General features: G+C 46.0%; 1 protein-coding gene across 5 annotated transcripts in view; it reads right to left on the bottom strand.

Moving 5' to 3' along the window:
- Positions 1-11,072: 11,072 nt before the first annotated feature.
- Kcnj6 (potassium inwardly rectifying channel subfamily J member 6) overlaps positions 11,073-24,694 on the bottom strand; it is a 251,737-nt gene continuing 238,115 nt past the window's right edge. For 4 of the 5 annotated variants that reach the window (XM_041673140.1, XM_041673138.1, XM_041673141.1 and 1 more), the window contains exon 5: positions 11,073-14,920. Coding sequence is in view for 3 of the 5 variants with exons in the window: in XM_041673138.1 (XP_041529072.1) it covers positions 14,902-14,920 (19 nt within the window). In the remaining 2 variants the exon portion in view is untranslated. Of the gene's footprint in view, positions 17,020-24,694 lie in introns of all 5 variants that reach the window. The other variant, XR_005976227.1, reaches the window with a different exon arrangement.

The raw sequence follows: 24,694 nt of genomic DNA, 5'->3' as shown, positions 1-24,694 counted from the left end.
AGGGAACCTCATTTGAAAGATTGCCTCCATGAGATTGGCTTGTGGACATGTTTGTCTCCATTGATGATTGATGTGAGAGGGCCCGGTACCCTGTGGGTGGCACCATTCATAGGCAAGCGGATCTGGACTGCACAAGAAAGGCGGATGAGCGTGAGCCAGAGCGTGAGGCGGCCAGCACATCCTCCACGGGCTTTACTCTGGATTCCTGCCTTGAGCCCCAGCCCAGGCTTCCTTCAGTGATTAACTATGATCTACAGGTGTAAGCCAGAGAACCCTTTCCTACCCTAAGCTGCTTTTGGCTGTGGTGTTTATCACAGACACAGACAACACACGGGAGCCGTCCTTGTTACACAGAGGTTTAATTTTCCTGCCTGAGTGAGGCAAGGTCTAGTCATTACACAGCCATTAGGTGTTCTGAAAGGGTGTAGGGTCTTTAGCTAGACATCTATAAGGGAGAGAGAACTGTAACCGCGGAGGAGGCCATAGGAGCTGGCTGGCTTGGGGGACAGGCTGTGTTTATTAAGATGAACTTTAGAAGGTTGGAGGGGAAAGGCACTCTCTGAGCTGGTCCTGGGGCCTCATGTAGGCTGGAGTGAGGCTGGCTTGGGACCTGAAGGGAAACAAAGCCTTTGCCAGATTAAGGAAACCCAACTGGGATAAGGCCAATGCAAACAGGAAGCAGTTGGCCTGTCCTCCTCTCCCAACCTTTGCACCCTCCCTCTGGTGTTCTCTTCAGTCAGCCTGTAGAGCCACAGCCGGCACTCGGGAATGTGGTTGACAGAGTGTTTTAGTTTCTACTGCTGCCATGAAACACCATGGCCCAAAAGCAAGCTGGGGAGGAAATGGTTTATTTGACTTACACTTTTATGAATGTTCGTCATGAAGGAAGTCAGGACAGAAGCTCAAACAGGGCAGGAACCTGGAGGTAGGAGCTGATGCAGAAAACATACTTTCCTATAGAACCCAGGCCCACCAGCCCAGGGATGGCGCCACTCAGTGGACGGGGCTGTCCCACATGGATCACGAAAGAAGAAAATGCCTTAGAGGCTTGCCTTGGCTGGATCCTCTGGTTTGCTGCTATTGTCCTATCTGGGATGGACAGACATTTGTTCATGGCTCCTCAGGAAAAGTCACACGACAGGTGTCCCCTACCTCTAGGAGGCTCCCAGACATCTAGGAGTTGGTCTTGGGTCCCTGTCATCACCACCTGATGGATCCCCTCATTCATTGTCCAGAGCGTTCCGAAAATTCCTTGTGAAAAATCTAAGGCCCTTGTTGCAGCAAACTCATTTCTGAGAATTTGATGAAACACTCTTTGAGAAGAGACAGTTACACACATGCACATCTCTGCTGACACAGGGTCCTGATTATAGAGCTTCATTTCACACAGGGCTTAGGGAAAGCTGATCATAGAAAGCAAGAAAATGGAGTGGCTGCCCCACAGCTTTAGGAGCAGCTACCGGGAAGAACAGGTTTTGAGCACAGCATTAAGTGAAGAAACCGCACAGTTTATCAGCAGAAAACTGCTGGCCTAGGACCAAGAGGAAGTATGGATCCTGACCAATGAATCTTGAGAGACATCAGTCACTTGATGGCCAGGAGCCTTGTGAGAAGCCGGACTTTGGGGGTCAGAGTAAACTGGAAGGCTACAGGCACACTTGGAATTCAGCAGACACAAAAATGAGCTCCCTTTTCTGTGTGCATTGGGGAACTCCCCAGAGTGCCAAGGGGGGATTGGCATCTTGCAAAACCTGCCTACGATCCTGCACCTGCAAGTGTGAATGGTGTGTAGGATTCACTCTTCCCCATCAGGAAGCCGCTCTGCAGCTCCTGGCAGAGCCTGTCAAACAGACGCCCACGGGGCTTCTCACACAGCCGGGAGGATCAGCAAGGGCGGGCGCCCTGTCTAGGGAACACCTCCATGCCTATTAAGGATCCATGTCTGATCATTGGGGCTTGCCAGCATGTTTGCATCTCTCTGTCAAGAGAGATTTGAAAGTAATTCAACAGGAAGAATGAAAAGTCATTCCTCTAGGTGAGAGGAGTTCTGAGGCAGGAAATCTCTTCAGGCAAAGATGTCTGAGCCCCCACAGCACTGCACGGACACAGGCTAGGCTGATCCAGGGACATTCAGGCAGCTCCGTCTTTGCAGACCATTTAGGCCCACATAGACCTGGACGGAAATGTACAAGCACAGATATGGTAGTTTAACAAACCTCCATGAGGGCCTGCTGATGGGATTAGAAAGTATTCCCAGTGTAGAGCTTCGCACCTAGTGTGGGGTTTTTCACCCAGTGCTATCTCTCCTGTTAGATGTGGGGCCAGAAACTCAAGTCCTCAGGGCAAAGTAGCACATGGAGGGCGGATCTTGGCTGCACGAGGGCCCTAGGTTTTGATGGCCAGGGGCCCCAAGACTGACCAGGCCTGCAAAACATCGTGTTCTCATTGCAAAGACAACTACAGCCTCTGGAAACAACAACTACTCTTTTTAAAGATAGGCTCTCACTGTCCAGCCCTGGCTGGTCTAGAAATTGATATTTAGACCAGGCTGTCCTGGAATTCACAGAGATCCACTTGCTTCTGCTGCCCAAGTGCTGGGATTAAAGAGATCTGTAACTACATCCAGCATTCTGTATGCATTTTAAGATTTTCCCCCCATTTCTCTGAAGAAAGTTATTGGGACTTTGGTGGGATTGCTTTCAGTAATATGGCCATGTTTATAATATTAGTTCTGCAAAATGTTTGCTGCTTAAGTCATGCAATTTGTGGTAATTTTGTCTTAACAGCTCAAGGTGACGAAGATGTTTCCTTCTTCATAATCTCATGTGATTATCCCCCAAACTTCTTCAGTCTTATAGTGAACAGAAATGGCAGTCTTTGTACTTTTTCAGTTCCAAATATCTTCTTCTTCTTCTTCTTCTTCTTCTTCTTCTTCTTCTTCTTCTTCTTCTTCTTCTTCTCCTTCTCCTTCTCCTTCTCCTTCCCCTTCCCCTTCCCCTTCCCTTTCCCCTTTCCCTTCCCCTTCTTCTTCCCCGTCTTCTTCTTCCTCCTCCTCCTCCTCCTCCTCCTCCTCCTCTTCTTCTTCTTCTTCTTCTTTTTCTTTCTCTCTCTCTGTATCTGTCTTGCTCTCTCTCTCTTTCTGAATTGTGCCTCGGTCCTTGAAAACATCAAATACTATGATCAAGGCAACTCTTATGAAAGGAAACGTTTAATTGGGGGCTTGTTTAAAGTTTCAGAGGCTAAGTCCATTACCCTCATTGTGGGAAGCATGGCGGCATGCATTCAGACACCGGTATCTGCAAGAACAACAGCTGTTCTTAACCATTGAGCCAACTCTCCAGCTCCTAACACCTGGGCCTCTTCAGGGACAGCTTCTGCCTCCTTTTCCCCTCTTTGTATGGGTTATATTGAAGAGGTCACTAGATGGAGGCCATCTCCTGTCTCCAAGGAGATTCCTATTTGTCCTCTCTCCAAGAATGGAGTGGACAGATAGCAAAGGGAAGACAAGAGTAACACTGTGTTAAATGTTGAATGTTAAACTTTACTTGCATAAGGCAATAACAGTTTGGATGGGAAAGTGAGAACTCCTGCACCCTTGGTAGCCAGAGGATGCACCAGGGGAGGGAAGTCGGCAGTGTTCTTGCTCAGCCCCCAACAGGCTTGAGTGCCCAGCTCAGGGGTGCCAGATGCGATAGCCCTATGCTATTTGAGGTCTTGTGCCTATCCCAGGGGTGGCAGGTGTAGCCCAGTGCTATAGGAGGCTTTGGGTTGCCAGCTGAGAGGATCCCTTGAAAAGCAGGCCCGTAGGTTACCACTGGGAGTAGCAGGAAGAGTCCTCCCATGAGTCCCTGGTTGAGTCCTGGAGGCTGACTCAGACGGCTCCCTGCTGGGACAGCAGCCTGGGGTGTGGGGGCCTTCATCAGTCATCTTCCTCCTAGGTGAGCTCTTGTTGGGTTTTCTGTTCTTGGAGCTACAGAACATCAGCATTGTTAGCTGGGCCCTGATTGGTTGGATGTAGTCATTCAAATAGTTTGGAAATGGGGCCAGTCAGGGGATAGCTATCACAAGGTTCTAGTTGCTATGGGCATTATGAGCTCCACTTGGTTGTGAAAAGCCAGCCCTTTGCGCAGCTGTGACTTTTTCTCCCCTTTCATTCTCTCGCCCCCGCCCTCAAACAGAATGAGCAGGTCAGCAAACTTTGGAAATCAGTATCAGTTTCCCTGCCAAGGCTCAGGGAATGTCGCAGAAGAGGAGGCAAGAAGAGGGTAAGCCCCAAGGGGTAGAGAGGAATGCCTGAAATCATGCCTGGACGCGGCATGATTCTGCGCATGTCAGTCACGCCGTCTCCTGGACATGGCATGCTTCTGCGCATGTCAGTCATGCCGTCTCCTGGACATGATATGCTTCTGCACATTCAGTCATGATGGCCATGGCTGCTGGCATAAGACTTACACAGTCCAAACTTCCAGTCTAGATGGGTGAGGGGCTCGTGGACCTCTGCCCTAACAAAGGAGCTATTGAAAGTTGATACCTACTGGGGCCAGATGGGGAATCTTTCTTCTTTGGGAGTTCGGCAGCTGGTGGGTTGTTCATATTCCGGCAGAGGGCCCTATTCATGTGCACATATGGGCAGCACTCACTAAAGGAGTCAGTCTTAAAAAAAAGGAGGGCATAAAATTGGGACACGGACGTGTGTGGGGAGATTGGGGGAGCTGGAGGAGGGAAAAGGTGGTGGACATCATAGTTCATTGTGTATATGTACGAATTTCTCAAATAATTAAAAGAAAATTTCTCCTTTCTAGTGATCAACTGTTTTTGTATAATTTCATCTTTTTCTCATTAGATTCCCTTTTAAGAATGCTGGAGTAATTTGTTTCTTTATTCATCGTAACTGCTTTTATATATTCACTGAATTTTATGTATATTTTCTCAGCGCACTAGGGCAGTTCAGTAGCCAGTGTTGGTTCAAACTTCAGCATCTGATCCCATTTATTTTAGTTCGTTTATTTTAGGTGCATTTAGACGCAGAACAATCTGGCGAAAAATCTTCTTGTGAGGATTAATTCAATCCCACGTGTACAGAGAAGCGTACATGAATCTCTTTGAGAGAGAAAGTTGACTAAACACAGATCCGCTCCAGACTCCTGGGTGGATACAGGTTTTTCATTCCTTCCATTGAAGGAACGATCCTTTGTGCTTAACATCCCAGGTTTACTGCACACGGCAGTTTAATGGGGAGGTGGGGTTATCACACAAGCTGAGCAAGGAGGCCAGTTTAGCGAATCTTCGCAGGTAGGCATTTTCTGCCGGGGAGCATTCTTGGGCTGTAAACAGCCACGAGGAAGCTTTGGGGATGTCACATCTGCACACAAACCAGCCTGACCAGGGAGGCTTTGCCTCCCCCATGGGTGGAAGACATTGGCTTTGACCTGGCCTTGCTTTTGTCAAACAACAAAAGCTCAGGACTTCTCTGCTCCCCACAGTGTTCATGGTTGCTCTGTCAGCAGTGGCTGAGATGTGGGGTAGGAACAAAATGGATGGGACGGAGAGATGGTTCAGTGGTTAAGAGTGCTGGCTGCTCTTCCAGAGGACTGGGGTTTGACTCCCAGGACCTACATGGTGGGTCACAACAATCTGTAGCTCCCATGCCAGGGGATCTGATGCCCTCTTCTGGACTCTTTGTGTACTTCATGCCCATAGTGTACATTCAATCAAAATGCTCATGCACATAAAATAAAAATAACTAAAATAAAAAATAACAAAAATCTTTAAAAATATTACTGAGCATTTGTAAACAAAAACAGAACCTCTATTCCAAAGTCACGTATCCAATTGGATGTCTTACAAGGACCTTACACACCCATTCAAGCCCTTTTCCATGATGAAGTCTAGTCTCCCTGTAGATAATGTGGACAAAGAGAAAACCCTTGAAGTCAAGTCATCCGAAAAGACCTACCTCCTCCACTGTCTTTCATGGTCATCTCTTAGTTGCTCTGGCAAATGTCTTAATCACAGGTTCTCCAGAGAAACTTCAGTCATCAGTTTTAGAATGTGCTGCTTTCTATGGAGTAGATTTTCCCACCAAGATTGGTTTCAAACTCCACCTTGCTGCCAGTGACTATGGAGCGGGAAAGGGATGTATCACCACACAGATACACCAGATATCAGTAGCTCAAACATAGTGAGACAATTAGGAACCGATGATTTTTTTAAAAAAATATTTTTCAATGTTTGTTTTTAAAACATAATTTATTCAATTTTTAATTGATATAATTTTGTGTTTAGTAGTAAACTTGAGGAATTCTTGGAAAATGTAGAGGTTTGGTACTTGAGCATAGTCCCAGCCTGTCCAAGCACTCTGCTGGATGTCATGGCATGGCATTTGCTGCTGATGGGGACTGACCTATAGTGCAACCTGGAAGTCAGTTTCCAGTGACCATCTCCCCATGCAATCTGCCACAGAGATGTGCCCGTGAGACCTTTAAGAGTAGACTTAGTGGTGAAATAGCAGTCGAGGATCCTTGCTTATAAAGTTATTGTTGTCTCCAAATTGTCTCAAGCCCTGGTCCCTGTTCTTCATTTCCCACAATGATGCAATGTCCCTTGGGTACCTACCTCTTTGGTGGCCAGTGGGGAGGGAGACAGATCAGCACTTTCCTTGGGAAGTCACTGAGACCCAACATTAGCCACTCTCATGTCCCTGTTGTCTTTGGCTCCTTGGTTGGTATTCTCATGACTGTAGATGGAGACTGAGCTTTCTTTCTTGGCTTCCCAGACCCAAATAATCAGATAAAATTATATTAATTACAACACTGGCCAACAGCTCAGGTGTATTCCTAGCTAGCTCTTATATCTTTTTTTTTAAAAAATATTTATTTATTTATTTATTGTGTGTACAATATTCTGTCTGTATGCCTGAAGGCCAGAAGAGGGCGCCAGACCTCTTTACAGATGGTTGTGAGCCACCATGTGGTTGCTGGGAATTGAACTCAGGACCTTTGGAAGAGCAGGCAATGCTCTTAACCACTGAGCCATCTCTCCAGCCCTAGCTCTTATATCTTAAATTAACCCATTTCTATTAATGGGTATATTGCTACAAAGCTATGGCTTACCAGTAGGATTCTGGCATCTTTCTCCTTTGACAGCTACATGGAGTCTCCAAGTCCACCTTCTTTCTCCCTGCATTCAGTTTAGTTTTCCCACCTACCTATATTCTGCCCTGTCATAGGCCAAAGCAGCTTCTTTATTAACCAATGGCAATAACACATATTCACAGTATACAGAGTGGACTTCCACATCAGATGACTCCTCCTGACTTGAGGCTGGTGCCTCACAACCACACTGGGAATGAGAATTGATGTTGACTTCGGTGTCTTCTTAAATGCAAAAGGTGGCTGTGCTGGGTCACATGCAAATGTTTATTGTGTAACCAGCAGCTTAACTTCTGAGTTGGTGTTCTAATTTAGTGATTGTAATTGTAGTTTGCAATGCCGTTCTGGACTAGCTACTTTAACGAGTCTCCCATCACTCAGCTAGGCAGTGCAAGCTATGTTGTACTCTTTCTGGACTGTCAGCATCAGGCAAGGGATGCATAAAGGGTGCACACTTGTAACAGTGAGCTAATGTGTGCAGTGGCTGTTGTTGTGGTCCTTGTGTTGTAAGGACCCAATCCCAAGGAGTCTCTGAAAGTGCAAAAATGATGTTTTTTCAGACTAGTTACATGGGAAAGAAATAAGACCTATGTTGATGGAGGTTTCTGTCCGGCCAGGTTCCCAGCCGTTCAGGTCCAAATAAACACACAGAAGTCTACTTTAATTATAAACTAGTTGATCTCTGAGCTCAGGCTTCTTATTCACTAATCCTTACATCTTACATTTACCCATTATTCTTGTCTGTATTAGCCATGTGGCTTGGTACCTTTGTCAGCGAGGGATTCTCATCTTGCTTTCTCTCTGTCTCTGACTGCAGACTGTTTTCCTCTTCCCAGAATTTTTCTGTTCTCATTTGCCCCACCTCTACTTCCTGCCTGGCTACTGGTCAATCAGCATTTATTAAGCTAGTACAAGAAATAAATTTTTATAGGGTAAAACCATTGTCCCACAGCACTTCCCCCCCCCCTTTTTTAAAAACAAGAACTCTGAATGGAATCTCCTTTGTTTAGCTTTCTTCCTGACAGTTATCCATACAACTTGTAACCAACACTGTAAACAAAGAAAAAATTCATAATTCATTTTTTTGGGGAATGTGGGTATAGTTTTCCAGGTCATTTCCTGCTGATTGGGGGCACTGATAATCTTACAGAAGAATTATGATCAAGTCCTGACTGGAGTATCCTGTGAGGCTTGATCATCTCAGTAAGCAGTCTTGAAGCTGTTCTGGATGTAGATCTCAGATATCTGGGCCATTTGCTTCTATTAGAGATTTCTCAGGGGGTCTTCCTTGATCGAACCTGATTTTTCTTAGCCCAGAATGAATCTCACAGCCTCTCATTTCCGGTGGTAACAAAAACAAAACCTCCTCTCCAAAGTAACATATTTTTGACTTCAGTTTTGAAGTCAAAGCATTTTCAAAATATATATGTTTGATTAATCCAGCAGCATTTATAATCAATGTCTTTTAGCAGCTGTTTCTCCTTCCTCAGTATTCAAACAATTCAAAGACAACACAATGATACACAGTATCCAGACTCTGTGTATTTTTCATCTTTATGTGGCTTTATTTTAAACTCTATTTCTTTTATTTTTAATTTTTGTTTTTTGAGACTAGGTTTCTCTGTGTATCTTTGGGTGTCCTGGCACTCACTCCATAGAGCAGGCTGTTCTTGAACTCGCAGAGATCTGCCTGCCTCTACCTCATTTGTTGGGATTAAAGGTGTGTGACACCACACCAAACTACTCTCTTTTTTCTTTTAAGGACTTTATCATTTTCTTTTCTCTCTCAAACCTAAATATATTTTTAAATATACTCTAAACAATTTAGAGGTTTTCTTCATCTTTGAATTTATCTTTACTGTATATCTCTCTTTTTCTGACCACATGAATCTTTAATTTGCTAAGTGATATGGCTAGGATTAAAGCCACGACTTTGACAGCTGGATCCACCTTATTCCTTAGCTTTCTGAGAGACTAGCTTCATGACAGAGGTACTGGTGGGAGCCATGTTTATTGCCACGACTCTATGGAGTTTCAAAGTCCCTGACACCACCAAGAATCATGCTGTTGGCTATTCATAAACACCATTTAAGTGTTTGCTGGAGGTCTTCTTAAAAACATCTGCAAGATTTTTGCAGCTAAAGCTGAGTCAGGAAACCTCTCTTAAAGGAGCTGCAGCCTACCGCCAACAAGCAGAGCTCATCTGAAAAAAATGTGGCTAAACTTTGTTTTTCAGTGTCTAGATTTCCTTTCCAAACTCTCTCAGATTTTAAGTAAATTCAGTTGTCCACGTTGGGCACCAATGATGGCAGAAGATACAAAATAATCCCACACTAGTTCAGAATTATGTATAATAAAGGATTATTTATTTAGGGGAGACTCTCAGATCACTGTCCTCGATCACAGTCCTCTGCAGGAAAGGGGAACAGGAACAGAGTCTAGCAGCCAGAGTGAGAGCCGAAAGCAGGAGAGCCCGAGCACAAGCTTTACAGCTGCATTTGCAGTATAAGAGACCACGCCCAAGTGGGCTGGTATCTTAAAGGCTATTGGCCAAAGGAGCTCCCACAGCAGACCTAAGATGCATTCACAGTGGCCCCAGCAGTGCATGCCTTTGGGATAGCCTGGTCTTCGGGAAGTCTCTTCTGGAGACAGAGTTAGCCCAAACTAAAGAGAGTAAAGAGTATATAGAGTTCTAGTAGAAGAAAACTGTAACCTAAGCAGCTAGCAGGGAGAGCCAAGACAGGGAAGAAAGATCGTGTTGTGTGTTGTATGTGACCTGTAAAAGCCCCATTGCTCCTGCCTTGGATCCTGGTCCCCAGCTGGTGGTGCTTTTCTGAGAGTTGGAAAGCAGGTTGTCAAGGGTGTGTCTTTGAAGGCTGTATCTCCCCCTTCCCTCTGCTTCGTCTTCAGTGAGCAGAGATCCTCTGTGACTCCCCGCACCATGATCACAGGTTTCAGCGCAGGCTCAGAGCCTCAAGCAAGGAATACAGATCAACAGATCTGCAAACGGGCTCACCTGTGCCCCACAAGCCGTCTGTGTCAGAGAATTCTGTCATAACGGCACCAAGTCTGATGGATACAGCAGGCTAGCAAGCATGTGAAAAGATGTGTTTGTGTGATGCGGCTCAGGACAGGATCACCAATGGGAGTGCTCCCTGTCCAGACGCCCTCCCGGTGTCTACCCTTCAGTGGGCATATGCAGACCTGAGAGACCCGGCATATGCATCCTCTCGCTCATAAGTGACCGGGTCTCAGAGTGAGCAGTGCTTAGGAACTCACGATTTCAGAGAAGTTGCTGTAAAGGCCTTCCACCGTGTTAGCAGTGTGGTGTGTTTTTGTCAAAATGCCAGGCACACGCTGTCTGCAGAAGGTGGGAGAAAGCACAAGACAACAATTCCCGGCTGGTGGCGAGCGCATCTGCAGTTTAATGCGCATGTGAACTCAGTCGTGGGAGTGAGTGTCTGTGGAATATTTCATCCCCCACGAGAGAGAGAGGGAGAGAGGGAGAGAAGGAGAGAGGGAGAGAGGGAGAGAGGGAGAGAGGAAGAATGAGAGGGAGAGAGGGAAAGAGGGAGAGAGGGAGGGAGGGAGGAAGAGAGGAAGGGAGGGAGGGAGGGAGAGAGGAAGGGAGGGAGGGAGGGAGAGGAATGAATGCCTTGGTACATTTCAGTGCCGTATGCTGAAGAGGCATCACAAGGCAGAGGGAATGATGGGAAGAGGAAAATATGGGGCCAGTGTGGTGCAAGGACCATGCTGTCCTTGTATTCTGGGTGCAAGGTCCGCATTTTGAATGACCCCGAGGCAGCTCTTTGAACTCTGAGATGAATTCCCTCCTCTGTCTGTAGAATAGGTTGACTTCTTTGGACACACACACACACACACACACACACACACAAAAGAGACAAAGGCCATATCAAATTATTCTTTTATTGTTCCAGTCAAAAAAAGAGGAACGCCTCAATATGTAAACAGTTTCCCTAACACAGCGAGTTCTTAAATATATATATTTATTCTAAAAAAAATTTGGCATTGTAGAGATTTCTCAATACATAATTTGTGCTTTCGCATTTAGCATGCTTCCGCCTCGTTGCTTGCGCGTGCGCAGACAGACTTGGAGTTGAGTAGAGGGAGTTACAAAAGGATGGACGTGTGGGTCAGGAGCCAAACCAGGGCCTGAGGTCTGCCTGGCTTTCGCTTTCCAAAAGCTTGGCAGGAGGTTGGCAACAATGACCTCAGAAGCAGGTATCAGCTACTTTACTGCGAAGAAAAGTTGAAGCCTTCGCGGGAGATTTCTGGATTTCTGGGGAAGATTTTTCTCCCTGTGTTTTTCTGCGCATTTCTAAAAGATCATTGGTTTTTGCGTAAAGTAAGCTCCAGGGGGTGCCCAGGGTTCTCAGTGTAGGATTTTGCCAGCCTTAGAATTTACTATCACATGCCTCTGAAATTCCAATTTTTCCAGCTACCCCCACCCCACAGATTCCCTGAATTATTTGGGAGTGCTTGGACAGTTGTGCCAAGGCCATCCTGCTTCGGTTCCGAGGAAAATGTCCTCCTGTTCAACCGTAAAGCGTCAGGAGCTACGACACTGTGATGGCTTTATTAATAAGCCTGTCTGTGTCCCTCCTTCAGGATCATCTACAATTTAGCACCAGTTTTCACAATGTATTTTTATCAAATCCCCTGGGAGGTCATCTACCCTGTATAGGCCACCCCTCCCCCACAGCACGTCTCAATCCGGCCCCTCATTATGACACGCCTTTCCCCTGGAAAGCCCGCCAAGGCCTCAAGGAATATCAGGTATGTCCCTTCCTGCCACGCCATCCTGTTGCTGAGTGTTTATATAGAGACTGGCTGGCTGTCCTTAAATTCCACTCAATGTGTTAAAGCTGCCCCTCCAACTAAGTATTTTATCGCTAAAACTAGACTCACTTGCTTCTTGTGTGATATGGGGATCAGGATTTAATCCCAGGGTTTTGTGTGGTCACACAGTAAGAGCTGTGGCCATGGGTGGTGTTTGCTGTAGACAATGGAGGAGGTTACTATTTATTATCCTTCAGGGTACCTTGCTTAAGACATTGCTCACGGACAGCGAGTGCTCGCTGAGTGTCCATGACCAGAATGCCTCGTGTAGAGCCTTGTCCTTGTCTAACTTTAGCTAGCTGCTGGATTGTTTGGCACGCTCTCAGCCTTGAAGACTGCCCTATACCTGAAAACGAGAGCCTTCTCTGTAGGACATAAGCATTTTATTAGGGAAACTGCTGGGGGCAGAGTTGAAGACTAAGTCTATTTGTGTTCCTACTTTTTTTTTTTTGTGGGGGTGTTATGCTTGCTTGAAACATTTTAAAATTTAATTTAAATTTGTCTGTGTGAGTGTGTGTTACTTGTGTGTGGGTGCCTGAGACTATCAGAGGAGGGAACCAGTCCTCTGGGGTCGCAAGCTGCCCTGCATGGGTGGTGCGCACCAAACGTGAGTCCTCTGAAAAGCACTGGCCATTCTCAGCCCCTGGGTCTCAGCCCCAGCCCTTTGTGTTCTTTAGAAATGGATTCCAGTGGGGACCTCATGACACCTGAGCTAAAGGGCCAGTTCCAGGGCTCCTTGGGTTTGTCTCGATAGGTCTTTGTGATGGTTTGGTGAGAGCTTTATGGTCCACAGAAGCACAAGACAACTCTGGACTAGGGACTCAGTCTTAGCCTCGGTTTCATTCAACCATGATAAAAGGATGTTGGCATTGACAATGGGCTTTTGAACTAGTGAACTTTCCAGAATAGTTTCTTTCCTATCCTAGCTCACAGAGAAGCCTCCTATTTTACTCAGCACACAAACCTCAGGCCCTTTGCTGAGAAGGCAGATACAAGTCATTTTAAACCAATAATGAAAAGGATTTCTTCTTTCTGCTTTGGGTAAACAACTAAAACGTGGCAGAAGATAAGCAATGCTGCCAACCGTGTTACAGCTAAAACACAGCAGGGCTCCTGAGCACTCCCAAGGCTTCATCTTCTGCTGAGCGTTTGGTTTAGACTCAACAGCTCTGGTGAAGTTCCTCCATGCATATTTCCAGGGGCAGAGCTGGAGTTGCGATGAAATCAGCTTGCCAGTAACATGCCGGTATTGGGTTACTTAAAAAAAAAAATGACCTTTATTAATAGGTATCTGTTGTGTTAGAATGGTCATGTGTGTTGCTCAGGTGCATCGGAAACCCTACAGTGGAGTTACAGGTTGTTGTGAGTCTCCTGATACAGGTGCCTGCCACCAAATTCTGGTCCTCTGCAAGAGCAGCATGTGCCCTTAAAAACTGAGCTGTCTCTTCCATCCCCTGGATGACTTTCTTGTCTAATGTGCGGACGTGTGTTTATTTTATGTCACTGATGCTGGCCTTCTGTGAAGCATTTTCCTACATTGGTGGAGGTCACAGTGCCCTAAGAAAACCCCTACCTCATAATTGCTTATCTGCCACCTGGGTTAGTGTGGTAGGAGAGGGGAGAGGGGTGTGGCTGGTGGAGGAGAGATGGGGGTGTGGCTGGTGGAGGGAGGAGAGCTGGGGACAGGAGTAGTTTTGGAAGCTACTTTGGAAGAATTTCCAAAGTTAAAAGTTGACTCAGTTAGGGACCATGGGTTTAAGAGAGCCGCAGACTTAGACTGATAGGGATGTAACTAGAATCATAGAGACAGACGGTGGGTCAAACAGAGCTGGAAAAATGAGGAATTGAACATCAGGTGACAGACTCTTCTCGGGGACAGAGAGAGCATTCATCAGGACACTCTGTTCTGAGCCGTTAGAATACCTTAACACATTAAGACTATAAAAGTTCTGTAGTGTTCCTTTTCAGAGCACAGTGGACTTAAGCTAGAAGTCAATAATAGAAAGAGGCTCGGGAAATCTTTAAACACTTTAAGGTTAAACAGCACAGTTCGCAGTAACATGGGGTGTAGGAAAAAAAAATCTCAAGAGAAATTAAAAAAATACTCTGAACTGAGTGAAGATGAAATCACAATTTTAGACATGAAGTAAAAATAGAACCTGAACACAAATTTATAGCATCAAATGCATCAAGCAAAAAAGTAATTTATAATCAGTCATCTAAGTAGGAGTGGATTAAATCCAGAGTAAGCACGGTAGTAAAGAAGGGCATGGGCTGACAGAACTGAAACAGGAAGTCACAACACTCATGGAACCAAGAGCCCAAGAACCAGTTCTCTGAAATAAAATAAATTAAATTTCTAGTGGACAAGGAGAGAGAGAGAGAGAGAACTAGAAACCCCTGCAGAAGTGGATGGAAGGGTATATATAGCTACAGACCCCGTGGACACAGAAGACACGGAAGGATGCATCCACGCTCTCTGCTTGAGTGAAGTAGACTCATTCCTGGAAACATACAGTCTGGCAAAGCTCACACGAGAGGAAACAGATGATCCCAAAGCTCTGTACATTAGAGACTTTAAAGCTTTGTTTATTTTTATTTGTGTGTATGAGCGTGAATGCCTGTATGGTTTATGTGCACCACACACATGCGGTAGCCCGAGGAAGCTGAACCCAGGCCCTCTGCAGAGCACTAAGCAAGCTTAACCGAGGAGTCCTCTCTCCAGCCCCGACTTTAAGTAAATTATTCACGACCTTTCCAGCCAGAAAGTACTAGGTCCAGATGGGCTCATTCTGGGTGGAGTCTTCCAAGTAGTTAAGGAGGGAAATCTAGCAATTCTCTGTAATCGCTTTCAGAGGATGCAATTAGAAGAAACACTTCTCAATCCACACTAGGAGTCCAGCGTCACCCTAAGGACAAATGAGGAAAAGATACTTCAGTGAATGAAAACTACAGGTCAATAGCTCTCACGAACACAGATCCAAATATCCTCAACCACAAACAGCTCACGAATTGAATCTAACAATGCATGAAAAGAATTATATACTATAACCAAGTGGGATTTATGCCAGATAAGAAAAGCAGTTGAACATCCAAAAGCAAATGCCTGTAATCCACGCTGTGGGCAGAGTCATACACATCATGTGTGCTGCTACTGTTGGACGCAGAGGGAGAATTTGATCAAACCCAAGCAGCCATCCACCATGAAAGTCCTCAGTAGGAATCAGAGAGCTGAAATCACACAGTAGCATGGCCCTTTTAGAATTTTTTAACTTAATTATTTGCACTTAATGTTATCCTATGTTGTGCCATGATTCTGTGGATTGTTTTTTCGGTTTTGGAATGCGTCACTGTTGAGCTGTCTGCTTGTTCATTCACTTGTCACAGGGGTGCATCTTGGTCTCTAAGCCTTCTGCAGTTACTAATAAAACTGCTCTAAACACAGAGGTTCTCTATAAAGTATGGCTGGAGGGATGTTTCTTTTTTATTTTTACCGTTTATTTTGGCATTTCTTTAACTAGGGGAGTGGTCTTTAAAACTCCCTTCGGTTCACTTCACTTAGCTGACAGAGACTTGTTTTCTGTTCAGACCCAGAATGGGAGCTTTTTGACGTGATTCTGGGTGTAGATGATGCAATAAGACAAGAAAAGTTAATAAAAGATACGCAGATTGGGAGGGAAGAAACAGTTATCATTTACAGATGAGACGCTCACCTCTAGACCATCTTTAAGAAGTGACCACCCCCCCTTTTTTTGTTTTTGTTTTTTCAAGATAGTGTTTCTCTGTGTGGCCCTGACTGTCCTGTAACTCGCTTTGTAGACCAGGCTGGCCTCGAACTCACCTGCCTCTGCCTCCTGAGTTCTGAGACTAAAGACTTCAGCAAAGCCAAGATTAAAAAAAATAATTACATAAAGATTTTGGACATAAATTAGTATACAAAACCATCTGTTTTCTTATTCACTAGCAATGAGTGATTAGAATCAGAAATAAAAAATATAATCATTTAAATTAGTAGCCCTTGACGTAAATATGCTTGGGTATAAGTCTCATAAACCATGTTTAAGATCTATATGAGGAAGACTATAAAGGGGTGAAAGACACTGAAGACCCAGATAAACAACAAAACCAGCCTTGTCAAGGTGTTTTCTCTTCTTATCTTGATCTTTAGAGTTAACGCCATACCAATCTAAAGTCAAGTAGATTAATTTGTAGATATCAGCTCTCTAAAGTTTACATGAGAAACAGAAGACTCAGAATAGACAAAATGAATCATTCACTGTTGAAGAAACTGTGCAAAGACAGACGGCAGGTGTTGTTCCTTTGCGGAACTACAGCTCCCAGCATTCTCCTGGACTATGGACATATTCCCAGAAGCCTTTGCATTCCCCGTTAAAAAGCGAGGGCCGCCACGAGCTCTCTCTCTCCTCCCCCCCCCCCCCCCGCCTTTCCTGTTGTGTTTGCACACCTTTTACCTGCCCATTGTTACCCCTCCCCCATTAAAAGTGCACCCACGTGGGACCGCCATGTGTCTGTGTCTTCTTCCTCGCGTAATGTCTTTACCCTCTAACCCGCAGACAAGAAAGCCAGCCAGAAATTAAGAACAACAGCAGGTGCCACCAAATGCTAGGACTGGTAGTGAAGTGGCTGTATCGGTAGAGAAGGTGTGGTATTGGTAAAAGCGTTGGCGGGCTGGGCACAGATGATAGGCCTGACTAGAGAGCCCAGAAACAGCCGCATAAATCCAGCAAAGCGACAAAGGCTGCTATTTCAGCAAACTGTTAGACACATCAAAATTAAGATAAAAAAAGAATCTGAACACAAACCTCACACCAAACAAACATCAGTTCAGACCCATCATAGATGTGGGGAATAGATAAAAGGACAGAACTCCCAGGAGATAGTAGACAGTCTGGGTGATCTGGGGATGTGACAGGTCCTACATATAGCTCCAAAGGTACATCCCATGAGAGATGGTTGCCAGGCTGGACTTCATGGAAATAAGAAACTTCTGCAGAGAAAAAGACACTCTCAGAGAATGGCCAGCAGCGAGGATATTTGCGAAAGTCTCAGCTAATGAAGAACAAGAGTCCAAAATATACAAAGAGCCTTTGCAGTTCAAGAACAGGAAAATAAATGCCCACCTACAGAATGGATGAAAGATGGCAGCAGAGACCCCAGCATGGCAATCTACAGACAGGCAGGAGTCTCTGAGAAGGTGTTTAATGCCATAGTTACCTGCATGGTACACAGCCATAGCATATTACACACCTGTAAGAAGGGCACAGGTCCACCAGATGCTGGGAGGAGCAACCCAGAGCTCTCTCTCCTTCCTAGAAGAATGGAAGGATAGTACAGCCCCCAGGGAAGACAGCTTACAAGGGAAGTGTCTCACCATGTAACACAGGAATCATAATTTCTGATATTTGCCCAAATGAGCTGAAAGCTTATTTCCATATAAAAATCACAGATGGCTGCTTTTAGATGCTTTATCTCTAAAAAGGTGGATAACCAACAACCAAGACACTTTAAGTACGTGAATGGCTAAGTAAATTCTGGTCTGTCCAGAAAATGGAATATTGTTCAGAAGTGGAGAAGGAAGAGCTAGGAAGCCACCAGAAGCCACTGGAGGGACCCGAGTGTATACTACCAAGTGTATACTACCAAATGTATACTACCAAGTGTATACTACCAAGTGGAAGAATGCAGCTCCAGAAGACTTTCCCTGGGTGACTGCAGCCACAGTCTATGGAAGAGGCCTTATGATGCAGACCGAGAAGGAGCAGGGGGCATTAGAAAGAGGGAGGGGCTGCAGAGGAATTGTAGGGCAGCCAACCTGCTCTATATAACACTACAGCAGTGGGAAACTGTCCTTACACAGCTGCTCAAACACATTCGATGTTCACGGACAAGAGTGAGCCCTAACTTCACCTCCACATGTGGGTGATAACAGTGTATTGGGGTGAACTTATGAACAGTGGTGTGTTTTGTCAGGGTGAGGGGAGTGGGAGGGGATGTGGCACATGGGGACTCTGTACTTCCTGCTTAATTTTTCTGTGAACTTAAAATGTCCCTAACAATTATAACTTACCACTTAGAAATAAAAAGGAGCATTGGGAGACGTCCAGTGATTCATCTAAGACCACATAGCTCATTTGAGGGGCGGGCAGACCGGGGCCAAGCTCCCAGACTCCAACAGAACACTGTTGGGAGGTTCGTGTTCCCTACTACGTATCCTGTGTGTGGGCCAGCGATGTGTGAGATCACTTAATAGCTAATGCCCCTGCGATGACCTGGAGGGTGATCCTCATTCATGTTTAGTCTTCCAGAAACCTTTCCTTTTCGATTTAACTTTTATTACTTTAAAGTGTGTGAGTGTGTGTGTGTGTGTGTGTGTGTGTGTGTGTGTGTGTATGTGTGAACATGGTTGCAGCTGCCTGCAGAGCTCAGAAGTGCCACATTCTCCGGAGCTGGAGTTACAGGCAGTTGTGAGCTGCCTGACATGGGCCCTGGAACCTAACTCCTTCATAAGAGCAGGAACTGCCACATCTCCAGTCCCACCTTTTGGGAGCTTGTGTGGACTTGGTCATAGCTGATTGGGAGGTCTAAGGATGTGGTCTGTGCGTGCGCATGCATTCACACACATGTGCTTATGAGTCACTGTTTGATATTTTCCAGTTGGTATGTTCGTTGTGAAGGTCTGGGAACATTTCACCACACTGTGCAGCATTCAGAGAATTCTTCATTCCTTGAGAACAGGGCACGCAGAGGGAAAGATGTAAATAGGAGGGATCATGTGCTAACCAGCTGGGAGTGCTGGTGCCTACTGTGACAGAACTCCGAAAACCAGCTAGGAGCAAGTCCTAAGGTGTGATTGTCTGGGCTGTGGAAAATTCTCACTTATCCTCTCCTGTCCCTGAAGATACAACAAGCCCACTAGGTGAGCCCTGGGCCAGCCCTGGGTGCTGAGATCAGCTGCGTGGGCGTGCATCAGCCCTGGGTGCTGAGATCAGCTGCGTGGGCATGCATCAGAGATCTTTGTGAAAGCAGATGCCCACGTCACACCTCCCTCATCTACAGCACTCCCATATCCCAGTTCTCTCCCTTCCTTGTCCTCTGCGATTGCTGTGGAATCGTCCCTGCCCAGTTGACTTCCTTTCAGCCTGCTCTAGGGGCCAGACTGGCTCGCACGTTGAACGCATCAGTGCTCAACCCTCCTTTCGCATGTCCATCAGTACACAGGAGCCTAGACCCAGGCTCAAGTCAGAAGGAAACACAAAGCTCAAGAAGAAACAGAATTCTGAGGGCGCTGAACTCTGGATAAAAACGAGTATCTTTAATTTGAAGTAAGATTTTCAACAATAAACTGTATGTTGATTTATGTTTCTCTCTCTCTTTTTTGAGGTAAGGTTTCACATAGCTCAGACTGACCTTGAACTCCTGATCTTCCTCCATGCATCTCCTAAGTGCTGAGATTATGGGCACGTGCCACTATACCCAGCAAATATGAATAATCTTTTATTGTTTGTACTTAGGCTTATTATTGAAACATTATTTGTTTAGAGCCAGTCTTAATATGGAAGACAGTGTTTACTTAAGAGAATGGCAATTCTTTGGACATCTGTTACATTGGATACTGTGAATATACTTTCTGGGGTTTTAAAAAGATAAGGTGTGTGTGTGTGTGTGTGTGTGTGTGTGTGTGTGTGGTGTGAGACACAATGTGGTCACTATGTGCACACTGCTGTAGGGTGCAACAAGACCACCCCACACTTGGTTGCCAAATGAGCACACATGTATTGGGCCCTGCTCTCGTTTCTTTGGGCTACCCCAAAGGCTGTCTGCAGAGTTCTGCTCCTGGGATCTCCCCTAAGCCTCCTCTAGTCTGCACAAGAGTGGTCCACACTCGCAGATGGAGGGTTGCTATGGCAGCAGCTGAACTGGGAAGCAGTCTGGGTAGCAGTCATGTCAGAGTGCTGGGTGTTTGTATAGGCTGTGAGCAGAGAAAAGACCACTTTGCCAACGGGGGCACATGCATGGGTCACGGCGGAACCTGTGTGTGTGTGCCTGCACTGCTGTCGTGCGTGCCTCTGGTTATAGAGGAGGCATGCTGGGATGAACAAAGGTCCTCGGGACTTCTTGAGAAGTCTGGAAACTGTCTAGGTGATCACAGGCTGCAAATGGGAGGACAGAAAGACCCAACCAGGCAAGCCCATTTGTTCCCCAGCGCCAGGCCTCGCTTGACCCTGCTCTGGTCATTTGCTGGGAGGAGGTCAAAGAGGTCCAGATACCAGTAGTAAGCTCAAGGTGCATAATGACAGGAGCAAAATGGTCTAAATACTTTATCTGGGGGCGAGGGGGGGGAGGTGTCAGACGCCAATAAAGTCAGCAGGAGTGAAGAGTTAGCGGTAAGAGATGGGCCACACATTGCAGACGCTGCGCAAAGGTGGAGTTAAAGAACTCTCCTCCTTTGGCAGCTCTGTCAGGGAAGATGTGTGGATGCTGTGACCTGGGTGGCTTCCAACGGAACAGCACTGAGGCTTGCTTAGAAAGGGGACAGGTTCCACTCTCCAGAAGGGAACTGCAATATCCCGAGTGACTGACTTCCTGTCCTCACAGCTCTGCGAACCCTCATAGTGAAATTTTCTCAAGTATGAAGCCTTTGATGTGTAATAAAAACAGAAACTCAGGATATCACGGAGATAATCGTTCTGGTGAAATCAGAACTTCTGGGGATTTCTTTCGGTGTGCTGACTTCAGTTTTGCCTTAATATGTTATTGGGTTTATATTTGGACAGGGTTCCCTGGTACCTGGCAGACTCCAAAGGTCTAAGTTCATTTCTGACTCAGGAGGTGATCTGTGGAGTCAAGAACGCCTCCCAGGCATTCTTAAAAAATCTCAGGTCCTTAAGACACTTCTAGGGGGCCATCATCCAGATGCACAAGGATCGCCTTGGTGGGGACACTCACTTTGAGAGGCCTCAGCAGGCGGGCATGGTGAGCCATGTGCCAGCCCAAGCTGAGCAGGGGAGAATCTTGCTCACTGTCACCCACAGGCAGAGGCACTGAGAGAGGGTGGGTCTGAGGACAGTGCCCTCCCTTCTCTGAAAACCCTGACTAAACATCCAGAGGTTTAGACAGTGCACAGCTGGAATCTGAGATTCTGGTTCCAGTTGATCTGTTATTTGTATTTTATGACCTTAAATCTAGCACTGGCTTTCTCCAAAAGGGCTTTCAGCCTCTACTGGGTCTTCTCTTGGATTCCTGGGACATCCTGGCCTAGCTCCTCTGGGTGAACATACTCCGAGTGCTGTTTCACTTTGAGAAGCTCTGGTGATTGGGATATTTATTTCACTAGTGCTTGCTGGTAGCGGATATTTACATGGCCTGAGAAAAGCAGCCCTTCGTGGTCTCACAAAGATTGGCGGCGTTGATATAACAGTTTTCATGATGGGTGCTGAGCCTTGATCTCTAGGTGGTCACTTGCACATGGATAGTAGGAACTTGTCTACCTCTGAAGCTGATACCTGTTGACTCTGTGACCATTGCTATCTGCCAACCACATGCACACCAGGATCCCAGTCTAGGGGAAGAGGGGCCAGAAGAACATGACGGTACATTTCATCTGTGGCCACCCCTCCCTTTCCCGGCAGAGGAGCAAATCCACGAGCTAATCTCATATAGCATAGCTTCCCTTTCCCTGGGGCGGCTCCACACGGATTAGGTGGCTGTGTGAAGCTTCCTTTTGCTAAGGCAATGAGGCCAAGTAGGAGTTTGGCTCTTTTTACATTTATTTAAGTTTCATGGTGTTGGACTTTGAGACTGTGTGACCTGGTTGTAGCTTCCGAGTGGCGGAGAATCGTAGAGATCAGCATGGTCCCTGTGGCAGACAGCATTACCTCCTAAGTTTGGGATGTGGGAACACATTTTCGCTTGTCCGTCCACAACACCACATGCAATGGTTTGTCACAGAATGGTTTCTTTCCCATCTAATTTCCTGGAAATCATAAATCATTCATAAGAGAACTTGATATTATGCGCTCTCTCTCTCTCTCTCTCTCTCTCTCTCTCTCTCTCTCTCTCTCTCTCAGAAAATAGAACTGTCAAGAGAAAGAACTGAACTTGGCTGACTGGTGTGAGAAATGTTTCCTTAGAACTGAGGTGGGTCAAATTTGTGACTCCAGACAATGCCATTTTAATATAGCCATATCTAAAATCCCCGTTAGTGGGATGTGGTCTGCTTTGCCGTTACCTTGTCCCTTCCGTCCACTCCCCTTCAGCTTGCAGAGACCTCGTGAGTTCCCAGAGAAGGACAACTGGTCATCCATCCGCATGCTGAGCTTCTAGCTAAGAGGCCAGAGAGCCAGGGCCAGTGTACAGAAATATTGACAGTGGCTCCAGGACCCTCTTCACCTCACCGATCCATCTAGAGTTCCATCTAGAGGAACCAGTGAGACCCCTCAGCAGCCGGGTCCTCCTCCGTGCTGGCAACTACCCCTGAGCAGACACCAGTGGACAGAAGGGTCTGCGGAATTTAAGGCCCTTGGGCACCAGAGAAGTCATATTCAGTTGCTGGGCCAGGCGCTTTCGTTTCTTTATTGCTCGTTAAGGAGTGGTTCTGCTCTAGCTGCTTCCAGGGTGGACATCAAATCCCAGAAGGGTGTGTAGGAAAAGGAAGCCTCTCTGAGAGCCCTGACTATATGACCGACTCTCAAAAACATGTTTTCCTGGAAGTGACTCCAGGAGATTTGGGCTGGGAAAGGAGACCATTCTCTGAGAACAACCCACGAGAATAGTGTAATTCTTAAAACTGTGGCTACGCGCTTAATGGTCGTGTTGGTAATAGTACAGATGTTGGCCAGCTGCACAGTCTCTCAGTTACCCAGTTCTTCTCCTACAGACTCAGAGCAGCGAGAGGCAGTGCACGCACAGATGGTGTGCTATGTTCCAATGAAACTCTTTATGGACCAAGATTTGAATTATTTTCTTTTGAGACAGGGTCTCATGTAGCTCAGGCTGGTCCCAAATTCTGCACGTAGCTGAGGATGACCTTGAACTCCTGACCTTCCTGCCTCCACTTCCAAAATGCTATAATGGGTGTGTGCTAACAGGTTTTGTTATGCAGTACTAGGGCCCAAACCTGGGGCTTTGTGCAAGCTCAGGAAAAACCCTCTGCCAACCAAGTTACATCCTTGGCCCCTGAGATTTGGATTTTATATGTCCCTCAAATATTCTTGGTTGTTTTTTCTCCCAACCATTTGGAAGTGTATAAATTAGTGTTAGCTTGAAAGAGTGTAACAGATTAGACCCCCAGCATGTTGGTGTGCCAAACTTTTTTCTTAATAGAAACATCCCACGCTTACAGCCTTGTGACCTGGATTTGAGATCATGATGTATCATTTACTGGCCTGGAGTTTTGATGGCATGACTCAGTTTGCCCAAATTCTACATTCTCCAATGATAAAGAAGCCAGTCACAGTGCTCAGCTTCTGTGGGTTGGAGTTCCAGGAGGCAGTTGTGGGAGTGTTCTGCATTGACTGCCCAGCATCAGGTAAGATATTGTGTTATTGTCAGGTATGCAGTGTCGAGATTGTTCTGCACATTGTCCAAGTCCCCTAGCAACCTTCGGACAGTCTTGACTTCTATGTGACATTTTGAATCACAAATCCCCTCTGAGACACTGAAGGCAGACATATCAGAGAGAGGAAGGTTTCACTCTGGATTGCAAGGTGACGTTTTCTTAGATACAGGTTGGACATAAAGTCTAACTCAAGATGATGTTACAGCTGTTCTGTAATATCAATCAACCTGTCAATGTGGCTTATGTTTTCTAACTCTACAGCTATTCACTGAACTGAAGTCGTAGGAACGAGACATCTTAGCTGGTCATAAATGGGGGTCATTTTACTTGGCGTCACCTTCTTGGCGTCTGGGTTTAGAGCATTTAAAGTCAGGGAAGTAACAGAAAGTCTTCTCTGGGCCAGTTGTCTGGGTAGCGAGTGGTCTGTCTGTTTTCATGTGTCTCACTGCTAAAGGGTCTGTGTGTTTTCCGTGTACTTGTGGAGTCTTCCAAAGCATCCTTGCTCTCCCTGCTGTGCACCTTGGTCAGCCAGTCTCCAAACACTCCAAAGGTACCATCTTACATTCACGCGGAAAAGCAAACTGTGACCATGCAGGCTTTAAAACGAAGCCACAATTAAATTTCAATTAGAGTATAATGAAAAAAAAAATAAACCCAGGCATGTCAGAGTCCTATTTTGATTAAACCTGTAAGAGAAAAGTTGTGCTTAAGAAACAGGTCGACGTTTTGATACAGTAGCTCGATTTCTGCTAGGAAAGTTAGGTACTAAATGAAATCAATAGATTTGGAATAGAGAGAGAACAAAAGGGGGGGACAAAGAGGAAGGAAGTAAAGGAAGAGGGGTTCCACCTCATGGCTATGGAGTCACACTCACACCCCAACACGATGTTCAGAAGGACCTGAAAAGGACCGATTCTACTGCGTTAGCCTGTGTTAGTGTGTGTTAGCCATGCGCCCAGGGGGCCGCCAGAAGCAAACAGCTGTATTGATTACATGAAGTCAATCTGTTAATGGATAGGGACTCTCCCTAGAAAGTTAATGGTAGGAGGGTCAGTAGAGCAAGGACTGCAAGGATCTCCCCTACCCCTCCCTTCCAGATGAACCT

The sequence above is a fragment of the Microtus oregoni genome, unplaced genomic scaffold (genome assembly GCF_018167655.1).
Source record: "Microtus oregoni isolate MIOR12 unplaced genomic scaffold, Mior012 000023F_ref0000262, whole genome shotgun sequence".
NCBI lineage: Eukaryota > Metazoa > Chordata > Mammalia > Rodentia > Cricetidae > Microtus > Microtus oregoni.
Note: the sequence above shows the minus strand (reverse complement) of the source record. Positions and strands in the feature narration are given on the sequence as shown.